Source organism: Urocampus carinirostris, chromosome 3 (assembly GCF_059441175.1).
Source record: "Urocampus carinirostris isolate Australia breed hairy pipefish chromosome 3, RoL_Ucar_1.0, whole genome shotgun sequence".
In the NCBI taxonomy this organism is placed as follows: Eukaryota; Metazoa; Chordata; class Actinopteri; order Syngnathiformes; family Syngnathidae; genus Urocampus; species Urocampus carinirostris.
Window position 1 is genome coordinate 65,658,848 of NC_142351.1, and position 16,645 is coordinate 65,675,492.

The following is a 16,645-nucleotide window of genomic DNA, read 5'->3' on the forward strand; positions in this document are numbered from 1 at the left end:
ACAATTACCTGATCTTAAACCAGCATGCGGGCAAGGAACAACTCAAAAACCTCAGTGTGAGGAGAAAAGAGAAACCTTGAGAAAGGACCTCACATGTGGTAATCCCCCTTCCAAGGATTGACCAGGGTGAATTACAATTAGCATTACTTTACACATAATAGTAAACATTAGGTAAGATGTTGAAAATGTCCGGAAAGTGCATGACATCAACGACGCCCCCAGCCTGCAAACCAGTCCAGAAAGTCTATGACGGCCACGACACTGCCTCCCATCTCTGCCAGCTGGTAAATGCAGGGGTTGACAAGCTGCAGGTCAGACGCTGGTCCGCTGACCCATCCCAAATCATGCTTCTCCTTCGTATCAGCCAGGCAGGCGTCGGAAAAAGACAGGACAAAACAGAATATGAGGTGGGCATCAATCATACGCTTTGGAATAGAAGTGTGTCTTAAGTCTTGATTTAAAAACTTCCGTTGAGGTTGCAGATCTTATCTCCAGAGGCAGGGCATTCCATAACACAAGTTAAAAATGGTTTATTTGTTGATATGGGACACAGGCTCTGGCATTATTATTATTTCATACATTTTATCAAATCATTTAAAATCACACAGTGAAATAAAATTCGTTTAATAATTGGATTTTGTTTGGGGAGCGGATTTGGCGAGTTTGCTGAATTTTGTCTTAAAATATATGGTACGGCTCTCTCTCTTAAAAAAAAAATCTAAATATTTAGCTATTATGGCTCTTTGGGTCAAAAAGGTTCTCAACCCCTGTCCTAGGTTGTCATTTCGTAAGCATTATCTAAGATGTTGTCGTTGCTCAGGCCAAGCGTGACAGTGAGCCTGGACCTATTCTTAGCCATGATAGTGGGACAAAATGCTGTAGGAGACCATGCTTGAAAGCACGTCTTCGGCCCTGCTTGTGCAAATGCACCAGAAAGAAACGCAAAAAGCCAGACATTTGTATTTAGGGATGGTCATTTGAGTTCTGCTTTTCCGGAACTCTGTTTGAAAAAAAGAATTGATCGGATTGATCAATGGAAAACATGTTTATTCCGATGTCATCTATTTTTAGTCAGGCTTTTTGTGACCAGTGCCACATCCTTGTCGGACTCATGTATGGCCGAAAAAGTGGGTTCCATAGATGAAGATACAAAATTTTATTTTGAAAGGGATTTATCGACCGATCAGGAATTGGTATTGGATAGAATGCAGAAACAGAACAAGGATGTTTACTAAGAAGTTCAGAATTTAACAACATCAAAGCTACTCTAATGCAGGCTCGATGATGTATTTCTGCTACATAATGTTGAAACACTAACAAGTTTTAAATGGAAAAAACATGTAACCGAAAAGAGACTTTGTAGGTAGAAATATAAACTAACTGAACAAGACATGAATGTAAGAAACCGCCATATATGTTTGAACGCTAACTAACTTTAACTGAACAAAAATTAAAGGAAGTATATGTAGGAACCATATTCACTCATGGCTAGAACAACTATATAATGTTCCAACCTCAACCAACTCTAACGGAAAAAACAAGAAAAGAAAGACGGCACAAAATACATTCTGACATGTGGACAGAACAACAATGCGAGTGCAATCACGACGAGTCCAAGAAATATAATGCAAGCACACCAACAAGCTGTAACTAAACATGAAATAAAGACAATGCATGATCTATTGGAACACTAATTCACTCTAACAGAACAAAACTTGAAAAGAGTGAAACAAAAACACTAAACTCTTGCAACTAAACAAACACACAAAAGCAAGACAGCTCAAGATATGCTGGATGTAGAACATTCAACGTTGGGTCAGAATTCTGTTTTGCAAAGAAAAAAACAATGTCAAAACATGTACTGGACTGTCTCAGAAAATTAGAATATTGTGATAAAGTTCTTTATTTTCTGTAATGCAATTAAAAAAACAAAAATGTCATACATTCTGGATTCATTACACATCAACTGAACTATTTCAAGCCTTTTATTATTTTAATATTGCTGAATTTGGCTTACAGCTTAAGAAAACTCAAAAATCCTATCTCAAAATATTAGAATATCATGAAAAAGTATACAAGTAGGCTATTCAACTAATCACCTGAATCATCTAATTAACTCGAAACACCTTGCGAGGTTTCCTGAGCCTTAAAAACACTCAGCTTGGTTCAGTAAACTAAATCACAAGTATGGGAAGGACTGCTGATCTGACTGCTGTCCAGAGGACCATCATTGATACCCTCCATCAGGAGGGTAAGACACAAAAAGAAATTTCTCAAAGAGCAGGCTGTTCACAGAGTGCAGTTTCAAAGCATATCCACAAAAAGTCTGTTGGAAGGGAAAAATGTGGCCGGAAACGCTGCACAACCAAGAGAGATGACCGCAGCCTTAACAAAATTGTGAAGAAGAGCCGCTTCCAGAATTTGGGGGAGCTTCAAAGACAGTGGGCTGAAGCTGGAGTCCAGGTATCAAAGGCCACAGTTCACAGACGTGTCCGGGAAATGGGCTACAATAGCCGTATTCCCATGGTCAAGCCACTTCTGAACTCAAGACAATGGAAGAAGCGTCTGACTTGGGCTATGGAGAAGAAGCACTGGACAGTTGCAGAGTGGTCCAAAGTCCTCTTTTCAGACGAAAGCAAGTTTTGCATTTCATTTGGAAGTCAAGGCGCCAGAGTCTGGAGAAAGGCTGGAGAGGAGCAAAATCCAAGTTGCTTGAAATCCAGTGTGAAGTTCCCACAGTCAGCAATGGTTTGGGGAGCCATGTCAGCTGCTGGTGTTGGTCCACTGTGTTTCATCAAGTCCAGAGTAAATGCAACTGTGTACCAAGAGATTTTAGAGCACTACATGCTTCCATCTGCTGAAAAGCTCTATGGAGATGAGGATTTCATTTTCCAGCATGATCTGGCACCTGCCCACAGTGCCAAAACCACCAGTAACTGGTGCACTGACCATGGCATCACTGTCCTTGATTGGCCTGCTAATTCCCCTGACCTGAACCCCATCGAGAATTTGTGGGGTATAGTTAAGAAGAAGATGAAAGACACCAGACCTGCAAAGGCAAATGAGCTGAAGGCCGCTATCGAAGCATCCTGGGCATCAATAACACCTCAGCAATGCCACAGGCTGATTGCCTCCATGCCACGCCGGATTGATGCAGTAATCCGTGCAAAAGGATTCCCAACCAAGTACTGAGTGCATCAATAGACATTTTCAAATGTTTGATTTAGTTTTGCTGTTATAAAATTATTTTTTTACTTGGTCTGAGGAAGTATTCTAATATTTTGAAATAGGATTTTTGAGTTTTTTTCAGCTGTAAGCCAAAATCAGCAATATTCAAATAATAAAAGGTTTGAAATAGTTCAGTTGATGTGTAATGAATCCAGAATGTATGACATTTTTGTTTTTTTAATTGCATTACAGAAAATAAAGAACTTTATCACAATATTTTAATTTTCTGAGACAGTCCAGTATGTGCAACGAATACTATGCTTTAATTAAATTACTCACATTGTATGATGTGGCACTGGGTGAATATGGGGGGTGGGGTGGTGGTGCATTATCTCACTTTTGTATAAAAAAGGAACAAGAAGGTTTGCCTTGACAACCAATTCCCAGGAGGCCTTGATGAGTTTTTTTAGTAGACTATTGGTGGAGAAAATTTCATAAATAGAGGAGTGTATGTCTTGAATAAAGTGTGAACAAAAAATCTGCGAAAATAATCTAATATTGTGTATAGCCAACACTTCAGATTAACAAATTACATAGAACATGTAACATTATCTGTTTTCCTGATATGATTATCTAAAAATGAATGTAGTGCTCCTAATAAAAGCGAGACGAGTTTGTCAAGAATAAATTAGGCTCTTTTAACTGGTAATTTGATTATTTGTTCAAATAATTTATTGACCACCCAAATTTCGCTACATAAAACAATAACTGACGACATAACAATGCACGATTTGATGGAACAGTAACTCCCTCTTTCTCACCCCGGCCACCACCTCTTCGACCTGCTGCCTTCCGGCAAGCGCTACAGGTCACACAAAGCAAAAACAAACAGACTCAGAGACAATTTCTTCCCCACAGCCATTACCACCCTAAACACACCGCACAAAAAACTGAAAACTCTTGCAAAAAACTACCTCACACGAATGTAAAATGGTACTCACGTACATGCTGACTGCACAATGTTTGTTCACTGCTCAAAACAGACGCCGCACAAAAAAACTGAAAACTCTTGCCAACACTACCTCATACGAATATAATGGTACTCATGTCTATGTTCTTGCACATGTCGACTGCACTATGTTTACTGCTCACCTTGCACAATGTCTGACCATTTCTTTTTTTCTGCACTATGATGACTATGTTTTTTTGCACTATGATGACTTTTGCACCAAATGCAATATGGCACAACCCTTACGATACCAACGGTATCACGATAACAACTGTATGTAACATCCCACATGCAGACATTTCTTGTTTAAATACCATGTAAATTATAACTATAGCCTTATCCCCCTTGTTTTATAAACTTATCTTCTCTGTTCCTTTATCTTACTCATACCTCACTGTGAATGTGTAAAACTGGAGTGTCATGCCCAATTTCGTTGTCACAATATGTTAACCCATTTTGTAACAATGACAAAGGTATATTCTATTCTATTCTAACAAAACAAAACTTGAAAGCTAGGAAACAAAAACATTCCCTCATGTGGAGAGAACATTGAAAGTGCCATGAAAAGACCTTTAAATAAAATGTTGCAACACAAAACTGCTGAAACTAAACAAACTCATGTAAGAAAGACGCATAACAAGCACTAACTGAAAAAATTGAATGCTTGAAATGTTTGCTATGTTTCTTAGGTTAAGTTTTGGGATAGGACTAGAAGCTTGGGTTTGGACTTCAAATAAGGGATTTAAACTTATTTTATGATCCAAAATAGAATTAGGACTAGAGTAAAAAAACTAAGGTTTAGACTCCTTATTAGCGTATTAACCTTCTTACTACAATTGGGGCGGCGGTGATCCTGTTGTACAAGTGACATTTTTATTACCGTAACCCTGCGACTTTTGAGCTAAAGTGAAAAGTAAAATGGTTCCTGGAAAAAGAAAAGACGAGGTTTGTGGCAATTTAAAAAAAAATAAGATAAAATTGAATCATAGTAGTCCTCCAAAACACCCACAACGTAGCGGCAACTTCCCACAGTCGCTCAACAGGAATCCTTGTGTGGCAACAGACCAATCACAGGCAAGAAATGACACAGACGGGGTATAATAAGTAATGCATTTTGTAAAGCATTTTTTTGTGATCATAACATTTTAATCCTTTGAACATTACATTTTTAGTTTTGATTGTCAAATGGGCAATTATGGGTCATACATGATAGCTTAGTAAGACAATATATGGACATTCGAGAAACCAAGAATAAAATACTTCCATCCATCCATTATCTGCACTGCTTAGCCTCAGTAGGGTCGTGGGGGTGCTGGAGCCCATCTCAGCTGTCTTCGGGCAGTGGGCAGGGGACACCCTGAACTGGTTGCCAGCCAGTCGCATGGCACACAGGGTCAGACAATTCGCTCGCTCATTCACACCTAGGGACAATTTTGACCAGCCAGTTAACCTGACATGCATGTTTTTGGAATGTGGGAGGAAACCGGAGTGCCCGGAGGAAACCCACGGGGAGATCATGCAAACTCCACACAGGAGGTTCGATATTGTGACCTCAGAACTGTGCCGCACACGCGCTAACCACTGTACCGCCGTGCTGCCCACTTAAATACAGTTTTTTTTAGATATTTATAACATTTGATAATTCCAATTTATGTTGTCTTACAATGTGTTCATGTTCAATTCCAGTCCAGAGTACGCATTTTGTTTTGTTTTTTTATTTTAAACTTGTTAAATTGTTTTAATAATAATAACAACAATAAACAAGAATAACAATTAAATAATAGATTGTAATTCAAAGTGTCTTTCAGGACACCCACGGTCACTGTACACAGAATACCAAACAACGGTAAAGCAAGGATAAAACAAGAACAAAACAAGCAAGTAATAAATAGCAAATAAAAACACAGGAGAGTTAAAAGGGGGCGGTATGTGAGGCTAATGATCATGAAAAGACAAGTCTGAGGAGGTGGGTTTTCCATCCAGGTTTGAGATGGACAGGGTGGTGGAATTCCGGAGGTCGGACGGCAATTTAACGCATATTGGTGGTAGATATTGCCAAATATTGAAAGTTTAGGTTGTTCTCAAAAAACGGCTAAAAGTAATCATTCATAACATGATTTCTGACTTTTGGTCAATAAAGTGTTAAACTGAATTTTAGGTTCTGAAATAGGGTTGGTGTTAGGGTTACAGCTAGTTTGGTGTAGGTTTAGAGTTTAGCATCTAGGATTTGAGCTACATATTAGGGTTCTAAACTGAATTTAGGGTTCCAAAATAGGTTTCGGGCTAGGGTTGCGGTTTGAAACAGGGTTAGGGCTAGTGATAACGCTAGGGTTAGGAGCTAAGGTTAGGTGTAGGCTTAGGGTAAGGATCAAGAGTTTGGGCAGCAAGCTAGGCTTTTAGACTGATATTTGGGGTTCCGAAATGAGGTTGGGGCTACAGTTAGGGTTTTAAAGTAAGGTATCACTCTCGTCTTTTTGATCGGCAACTAAATTTTTTTTCAATGGTACTGGAAAAATTTGAAAACTGCCTTTGTAAATCCTTAAAAATCGTTCAGTTTTGCCATTAAGAAGGTGTACAAACCCTCTATCATCCGGTATTCTGTGGAAAATCAATGTCTGGGTAAAACTGTGGCTATGTGTGTAGCTGTAACGTCTTCTGGATTAAATGGGGTGCAGACTAAAGTTATGGAGAGCGCACCATTGTCTTTCTAGGTTTTGTTTGCTTCACATATTTCATGGCATTTTAAACTCAACATATTCAAAGTCAATGACACTGAATCCCTGAAAAAAAGTGTCAAAGCACATTGATTCGCTTCGTTCGTGAACGACACATCACTATTTCAGACTGGAGTAAAGACCCAGGGTAAAACTCACTGAACACCACTGAAAAAAAGCTGATGGTACGTACAGTAAACTGGAACAGAAGCTTTCTAGCACAGATTGTTATTGAGCATGTGTGTCACCTCCTCTCTTATCAGTTATGCTGCCCGAGTGTGCACAAAACAAAGCTGAAGGCACCGCCTCTGTACCGCCATAGAGCTGTGCAACTGCTGGCATCTAGAGGACTTCCTTATCAGTGCGGTAACATGAGAAGAACCTGTCTAGAATTTTAAATCGTTTTCCTCGACATTAATAGCACCATAGTGAACATTGTTTACAACCAGATTAGAGGTGGCGGTCCAGGAAAGACATGTCAGAAAAGATTTCAAAGATAAATAGAAGATAAACAAAATGGAATGTCAGGACGACGAGGCTAGTATTACTTAGGTAGTGCTCATCGACTGGACTTACAGTGCCATCGAAATGTGTTCGCCCCTTCCTGATATCTGTGTTCTTAGCATATTTATCACTCACAAAGGTTTCAGATCATCAAACCGTTTTTAATATAACACAGAGACAACCCAAAGAAATTCAAACTGCAGTTTTGAAATGTTGAAGGCACAAAGAAAAACTAGGCCTATCTGACCCTATGTGTATTTGCCCCCTGAACCAAATTGAGAGTTGGGCCACCTTTGTCAGGGATAACAGAAATCAAACAATTACAATACTTGGTAATATGTGTTTTACAATACCGTTGAGGAATTTTGGTTCTTTCTGCTTTGCAACATTTTTCAAATCTGCCACTTAGGAGGGTTTTTAGGCATGAACTGTCTCTTCAAGGTCACACCACAGAATTTCAATTGGAGTTGAATCCGGACATTAAATTGGCCAATGCAGAACTTTTTTTTTTTTTTTTTTATGAATGAATGAATGAATGAATGTATGTATGTATGTATGTATGTATGTATGTAATGTATTTAGAGCCATTCAGAGGTGAACTTGCCACCATGCTTTACTGTTGCCATCATTTTCTTTTTGTCAAATGCTGTTCCATTTTTTACACCAGATGTAACAGCCTGCACACCTTCCAAAAAGTGAAATGAAAGTAAAATGTTTGACCCATCCGTCCAAAGAATGTTTCTCCAAAAGTCTCGAGGATATTCAAGATCCTACTTGGCAAATGTGAAACTGTGTTCTTTTGTCACAGCAGGGGTTTTTGGCTCGGAACCCCAGGGATGCCATTTTTGGCCTGTGTCTTTCTTATACAGTGGAACCTTGGTTCTCGACCATAATCCATTCCAGAACCCTGTTCGAAAACCGATTTGTTCAATCACCTAAATCGTTTTTTTCCATTAAAAGTAATGTAAAATCGTTTTAATCCGTTCCAACACCCTCAATGTTTACCACGAATGTAAACATGAAGCTAACCCAGGCTAATCGTACGTTCGCGTAAGCGTAATCTTCCATACGAAAGATTACGCTAACATGAACGTGTAAAAATAAAAAAATCAGGTCGTTTACACATCATTTAGCACCCGGGTCTCCACAACAAGTGGTGAGCGGTTAAAGGATAAAGAAAAGATTTATGAATAGGATTTCTTACCTTTGTGGTGGTCTGCAGAAGCCATGCTCTATTCCCACGAAAGAAGAGAAACTCGCACATCTTCATATTTTGCTATTATTTATTTCTTAAATGCAATAGTTGCACGCACTACTCTTCTTTTTTCACCTGTAGCAACTTGGTTGCTTGCACCGACCTTCTTTCGAGGCATATTTAGGGGTTAAAACACTCCGTTCACCGATATTAATAACGAAAGCAAAAAGGAGTGCGCGCTCACGTGACAACAGTTCTTCACGAGGGGTGGGGGCAATCTACAACCGTACGCCGCTCAGCATCGCCCCTAGCGTACCGGCGTTCGAACTCCGATTTTTTTGAACGAAAAGCGAAGCAAGAATTTCTCGAAATGTTTGGTCGAGAACAAATTTGTTCGAACTGAGAGACGTTCGAACACCGAGGTTCCACTGTACTAGAGTAATGAACACTGACCTTAACTGGGCTGCTTTGCCTCCTCAGGACCAGAAAAACTTGCTTTGGTTGATGGAATAATAAGTACTGGTGTTTACCAAAAGATCCTTAATGAGAACGCCCAGCTATCAGTTCCTGCCCTCAAACTCAAGCGCTCTTGGATCATGCAGCAGGACAATGATCGGAAACACACGAGCTAGTCCACCTCTGTATAGCTAAAAAAACAAAAAAAACAAAATTCAAGTTCTGGATTGGACAAGTCAAAGTCTGGATTTAAATGCAATTGAGATGCTGTGGTGTGACCTAAAGGGTTTGTTCATGCTGGAAAACCCTCCTATATGGCCGATTTGATATAATTTTGCTAAGAGGAGGGGTCCTCTACAGTGTTGTGAAAGACTGGTCACCATTTATTGTAATCGTTTGAGTTCTGTTTTCCCTGCCAAAGTTGGCCCCACTTGCTATTTTCAGGAGGTGATTACTTTTTCACATAGGGCTAGATCGGCTTGGATCTTTGTTTTGTGCCTTAATAAATGGAATCAACATTTCAAAACCACATTTTTTATTTCCTTGGATTGTCTTTGTGAGATATTAAAACAGGTTTGATGATCTCAAACTTTTGTAAGTGATAGATGTGCAAAAAACACAGAAATCCAGAAGGGGGCAAGTCCTTTTTCATAGCACTGTATGTCTTAAGTGCAACAGAAATAGTAGAATGACATAAGCAGGGAAAAATATGAGCCGAGGAATAAAATCAGAATACTAATTTTTCTATACACAGGCAATATATGTATTTTTTTACAGTGGCGCATGCTTGTTTAGGGTGGTGATGTGTCGCGATTGACCCCCTACCACTTGTTCTCCTCCTCAGGACCGCAAGCTGACTAAGGCGGAGCAACAGCGCTTCAAAGAAGAAGCAGAAATGCTGAAGGGGCTTCAGCACCCCAACATTGTTCGCTTCTATGACTCGTGGGAATCGGCACTCCGTGGAAAGAAGTGCATCGTCCTGGTCACGGAGCTTATGACCTCGGGCACGCTCAAAACGTTGGTGCACTTTATTATGTCTCACTTGCACTTTATTAAAACTGTCAATTCAGTTAGTCCTGCATGTTTTAGAAACATGATCTTGCTGACGGGTGGGTGCACTACAGCCTGCGGGCCACATACAGCCTATCAGGCTTTTTAATTTGGCCTCCCAAATGTGCAGAAATGCTTAATAAATAAATAGATGCCCATAATAGAGACAAGGCACAGTGTGACACGGACAGTCTAGGAAGGTCTATACCAGGGGGCCCTCATTGCCTGCCCTGTATTCTAACTACCATATTTTCCGCACTATAAGGCGCACCTAAAATGCGCCTTATAATACAGTGCGCCTTATTTATGGCTCAATATTAATTCGCAAAGTCTTGCAACTAACTTGCAGCCGCCGACAAGATTTTCCCCCGAACGCCAAGTAGTCCGCGGTGTATGCTGGGATTTATTTACCGGCGTTTCATTTGATAACCGATGTGTCAATCATCATTTGAATGGATCACTATTGGCTAAAGTTATTCGGAGGTCAAGGGGAGGATCCTTTTTATCATTTACAGGCTGGCATTGGCTTAAACGGCAAAACAAAGCCTGCAATTGGTCGAAAAAGATGAATGCGTATAGCACGTGGCTGACGGCATACAGAAAGCATTTTTTTACTATTTTGTATTTGTAAATATTTTATTCTCCTGGATTTACTAAACTCACGGATATAAGAGGACCACGGCTGCACATTATTATGAAAACAACGACTTCGGTGAGCTTCTCCGGCTATAGATATTATCCCTGTATCTTGTTTCAGACTGAACTCGATGTTTCTGTGATAAGCGGTGCAGATAATGGATGGAATGGAGTGTCTATTTTTAAATTCAACTCAATTCCAAGTGTTTATCGTCATATATACAGTAAAGTTGCGAGCGAAAAAGAAAATAGAAACTAAGGAATGTGTGGCATTTCTTGAATCCCAAGACTTTAACCTTCCGAATGATGGAACGATGCATTTGAGTGACATCGTACGGACACCGCATCCGCACGTGTTCTCGACTCGTATTTGCGTCTTTGCAAGCTTTCGGAATGTTAAGGGGGTAATAAGTTGGACTGAACTATCTGACTGTTTTGTCCACGTTCCCATTGTAGCGCCTTATAATCCGGTGCGTCTTATGTATGTCAAAAATAGGACCAAAAACTATTTTTTCGGGGTGCGCCCTATAACCCGGTGCGCCTTATAGTGCGGAAAATACGGTATTTACAATTGAACTTCGAACCAATGTTGACTGAAACAATACAGAACCGTTGACAAACACGCAAAAATATAAATTAAACTGTGAAAAAGGATTGGCCATTATGGAAACATTAGATTGGCCTTTGTGATATTTTTTTCTTGTGTATTGCCAAAGTATCACAGAAAAATAATGAAACACTTGCTTCAAACGTCACTAGCACACTATTGCCAGAATGTAGCCGTTTTTTATATCACAAAGGTGTTCAGAATATTTGAATATTAAAAAATGTCCAGGGTCAGCACGGCGGTGCAGTGGTTAGCGTGTGTGCGGTAAAGTTCTGAGGTCATGGGTTCAAATCCAGCTACCAGACTTCCTGTGCGAAGTTGTATGCTCTCCCCATGCTTGCGTGGGTTTCCTCCGGGCACTCCGGTTTCCTCCCACATTCCAAAAACATGCATTTGGACGGTCCAAATTGTCCCTAGGTGTGAATGAGCGAGCGAATTGTCTATCCCTGTGTGCCCTGCGATTGGCTGGCAACCAGTCCAGGGTGTCCCCTGCACACTGCCCGAAGATAGCTGGGATGGGCTCCAGCACCCCCGCAACCCTACTGAGGATAAGCGGTGCAGATAATAGTTCATCTCCAGCCTCTGATTTCACTTGCATTCTAATTCCCCGAAATTCAAAAAACATAGGACAAGAGAGAAAAACTACTGTTGGTCAACATTACTATATTCACTATCATATATCTTTGTTTCCCATTGCCAAATTGTTGAACCTAACGACACTTAAAAAGTTTACCGTCCCCTTAAGCATGCAGCAATGTGGCCCTGTGCAGGACATCATCACAGGCATATTTGATGAACACTTGCCTTTCATTTCTTTAGCCATAAATATTTTTCAAACTTTGTGCAGGTACCTAAAACGTTTTAAGGTGATGAAGCCCAAGGTCCTTAGGAGCTGGTGTCGGCAAATCCTGAAGGGCCTTCATTTCCTCCACACAAGAACGCCTCCTATTGTGCACAGAGATCTTAAATGCGACAACATCTTCATCACTGGTCCCACGGGTTCCGTGAAAATTGGTGATCTGGGACTTGCCACACTCATGAGGACGTCCTTTGCCAAAAGTGTCATAGGTAGGTTATCTCAAAAGACTGTGCGGAATCAATATGTGTGTGGTTGCTACATCTGTCCGAGTTGGGGTCCATAGATGGAAAGTACTCGAGTATAATGTTGATGAGTATTGCAAGTGTCTCTAACCCTTTCTTTTACGTTCCTGTAAAATTTGCATAAAATCACAATCTACGACGTACCCAAAGTAAATTAAATGCTGTTCTTGAACCATTTGGAGAATATGGATAATTTTGGTCTCTTATGAAAGGTAACACCCTGAAGTTTTGTCCCAAACTGAAATAATCGCTGCATGTGCTACTAACATTGAGTACTCCGAGTTGCAAAAAAGGGGAATACAATTTTTTTATTCTCGCCTTAATATTTTTTGCAATCCTGTGCCTTTAGATGAGTGTAGCATGGGCAACTTAGCTCGAAAACGGGAGACAATAGCTTGAAGCCTTACCTTGTACCTTGTCAAATTTTATCACAATCTGAAAAACTAAATATTGTCTTTTACACATTTTTCCAAGGGTAGTACTAGCCGTTTCCATAATTGCCATTTGGAGACAACCAGTTTACAGCACTAAAACCTCTACAACTGTGCATTTTACTGTACTTTGGTCAGTTTTTTTCAACATTTTGAAAAAGTTGTAAATGTTTGGCTTCTCTTTCCGTGTCTCTATCACTATTCAGCACACTTGTGCATAATAGCGTTTATTTGGGGTTCTAATTTGAATACACTCCCTACAGTTCCATATAGTTCTTTTCAGAATTTCATCTGCTAACCAATGTGGCAATCATCATTTGCCTCGGTTACTAGTGGATAAAGATATACGGAGCTATGGGTGGTGATGTCCGTTTCATCAATACAGGCCCTGATGGGCTAATGCACGCTGTGGACCATAAGCCTGCTATTGGCACAGAGTGGTGGCAATCAAAAGGTCAGTGGCCAACAGCCATATTGGAAATTATTTTACAAGTCGGTTTCTTTGGAAATGGGAATTATATGGCGAAACAGAACTTTTGCAACAAGGAACATCCAACAATGCAGAAATGCTTTTGGGCGGATTATTTTTTTCTGTCAGCATTATTGTGTGTTTTGGAGTAAATGTTTTAAATGTTTGGATTTACTAGAATACCATTTTTGCAGAAAATCATCTTATTAGCTGACCACCAGTGGATTTCTTGGTTAGCTATCCAGGCTTTATAGTTTTTGTGTATTTTGTCTCAGTCTGATCGTGATGTTTTTATAACGAGTACATTTTGTAGTAGTCATCATACCTTGAATCCCAAGAGTTTAAGCCATCCAAAGATATGTGGTATGACGTATTTTAGTGACTGGTGTCATCGTGAAGAAGCGACTTTGCTTCTCAACAGTCCGATGTCAAGGGGTTAAATGAGTTCTTCTGTGAATGAGAGTTTGAAATCAAGTGTCGTCAGTCGGTACGTTTACGTTCAGGCAATGACCCATTTGGAAGTGGACAATTGCCAGTATTTCAAGTATGTTTAACACACAAGAGTTTGAGCTTTCCAATGATATGTGGCATTACATTTTACTTCCGGCGCCGTCACGAATGGCAGCCTTATTTCGCTACTTTTGTGATTTACTTATTTATTTTGCTTACTTTATCAGTGCCTTGCAACACTTGGATTACTTTCTATCCTATGGATATGGGTTTCAACTCGCAAAAATACGTATATTCAAGAAACCCACTCCTCGACCTGAAGAACTCTCGAGCCGGCACGGTCCCCCTTTTACCTAACGAGGTGAGGCGACCCTACCGAGGTTGCAGAGCCGGTGCTAAGGTAAAGGCTAAGCGGCTAGCGGCGAAGTGGCGATATAAGCCCACGGTACCGTCCATAATCATGGGGAATGTCAACTCACTACCGAATAAGATCGACGAACTGACTGTGCTTGTGAAAGACATCAAAGCATACAGGGAGTGCAGCTTGCTTTGCTTTACGGAAACGTGGCTTACGTCTAGCATCACGGACGCTAACATCGCGCTAAACGGCTTCTGCGCTGTTCGGGCTGACAGAGGGACAAAAGTCAGTGGGAAGCGCAAAGGAGGGGGACTGGCTATCTACGCGAACACGAGGTGGTGTAACCCCGGGCATGTAAAAACAAAGATTTCTATCTGCTGCCGTGATGTCGAACTTTTGGCTGTAAGTCTTCGTCCCTATTACATGCCCAGAGAGTTCGGACACGCCATTGCTGTCATTGTTTACATCCCACCGCGCGCTGATGCAGAAGTAGCGTGTGACGTCATCCACTCCGCGGTGGCAAAACTTCAGACACAACACCCGGAGGCTGCAATGTTAATCTCTGGGGACTTCAACCACGTGACTCTTGATAAGACACTGCCCTCTTTCGTCCAGTATGTGAACTGCAAGACCAGGGGAAATAGGACTATTGACCTTCTGTATGCGAATATAAAAAATGCATACAGCGCTAAACCACTGCCTACCCATGGAAAAGGAGACCACAACCTCATTCTGCTTAAACCACAGTACAAACCAAAAGTGAGGAGGCTACCAACAACCACACGCTCATTTAGAAAATGGTCCACCGAGGCAGAGCAGGCTCTGAGAGACTGCTTTGGATGTACGGACTGGGATGTCCTGCTAGGGTCCAGCAGTGGGGACATTGAGGAGATGGCAAACTGCACTACTGACTACATTAAGTTCTGCATGGACAATGTTGTTCCTATAAAGACTGTACGCTGCTATGCCAACAACAAGCCCTGGATCACGAGCGACATCAAGTGCCTTCTGAACCAAAAGAAGAGGGCCTTTAAAAATGGTGATCATCAGGAGCTAAAACGAGTACAGAAGGAGCTCAAAGTCCAGCTCCGGAAAGGAAAGGAGCAGTACAGGAGGAAGTTGGAGAAAAAGCTGCAGAACAACAACATGAAGGAGGTGTGGGAAGGGATGAAAACAATTACTGGCTGCAGCACCAAGCAGGGTGTGGATGTGGATACAGGGAGTGCAGAATTATTAGGCAAATGAGTATTTTGACCACATCATCCTCTTTATGCATGTTGTCTTACTCCAAGCTGTATAGGCTCGAAAGCCTACTACCAATTAAGCATATCAGGTGATGTGCATCTCTGTAATGAGAAGGGGTGTGGTCTAATGACATCAACACCCTATATCAGGTGTGCATAATTATTAGGCAACTTCCTTTCCTTTGGCAAAATGGGTCAGAAGAGGGACTTGACAGGCTCTGAAAAGTCAAAAATAGTGAGATATCTTGCAGAGGGATGCAGCACTCTTAAAATTGCCAAGTTTCTGAAGCGTGATCATCGAACAATCAAGCGTTACATTCAAAATAGTCAACAGGGTCGCAAGAAGCGTGTAGAAAAACCAAGGCGCAAAATAACTGCCCGTGAACTGAGAAAAGTCAAGCGTACAGCTGCCAAGATGCCACTTGTGCCATATTTCAGAGCTGCAACATCACTGGAGTGCCCAAAAGCACAAGGTGTGAAATACTCAGAGACATGGCCAAGGTAAGAAAGGCTGAAAAACGACCACCACTGAACAAGACACACGAGCTGAAACGTCAAGACTGGGCCAAGAAAAATCTCAAGACGGATTTTTCTAAGGTTTTATGGACTGATGAAATGAGAGTGAGTCTTGATGGGCCAGATGGATAGGCCCGTGGCTGGATCGGTAAAGGGCAGAGAGCTCCAGTCCGCCTCAGACGCCAGCAAGGTGGAGGTGGGGTACTGGTATGGGCTGGTATCATCAAAGATGAGCTTGTGGGGCCTTTTCGGGTTGAGGATGGACTCAAGCTCAACTCCCAGTCCTACTGCCAGTTTCTGGAAGACACCTTCTTCAAGCAGTGGTACAGGAAGAAGTCCGCATCCTTCAAGAAAAACATGATTTTCATGCAGGACAATGCTCCATCACACGCATCCAAGTACTCCACAGCGTGGCTGGCAAGAAAGGGTCTAAAAGAAGAAAAACTAATGACATGGCCTCCTTGTTCACCTGATCTGAACCCCATAGAGAACCTGTGGTCCCTCATCAAATGTGAGATTTACAAGGAGGGAAAACAGTACACCTCTCTGAACAGTGTCTGGGAGGCTGTGGTTGCTGCTGCACGCAATGTTGATCGTGAACAGATCAAAGCACTGACAGAATTCATGGATGGCAGGCTTTTGAGTGTCCTTGCAAAGAAAGGTGGCTATATTGGTCACTGATTTGTTTTTGTTTTTGAATGTCAGAAATGTATATTTGTGAATGTTGAGCTGTTATA

The 16,645-nt window shown here is 41.2% G+C and overlaps 1 protein-coding gene across 1 annotated transcript in view; it reads left to right on the forward strand.

Annotated features, from left to right (window-relative positions):
• The window catches only part of wnk3 (WNK lysine deficient protein kinase 3), a 128,238-nt gene that overhangs the window by 50,590 nt on the left and 61,003 nt on the right, over positions 1-16,645 (forward strand). Inside the window, exons 4-5 of the mRNA XM_088329848.1 lie at positions 9,891-10,063; positions 12,187-12,407. Coding sequence (XP_088185974.1) covers positions 9,891-10,063; positions 12,187-12,407 — 394 coding nt within the window. The remainder of the gene's footprint in view (positions 1-9,890; positions 10,064-12,186; positions 12,408-16,645) is intronic.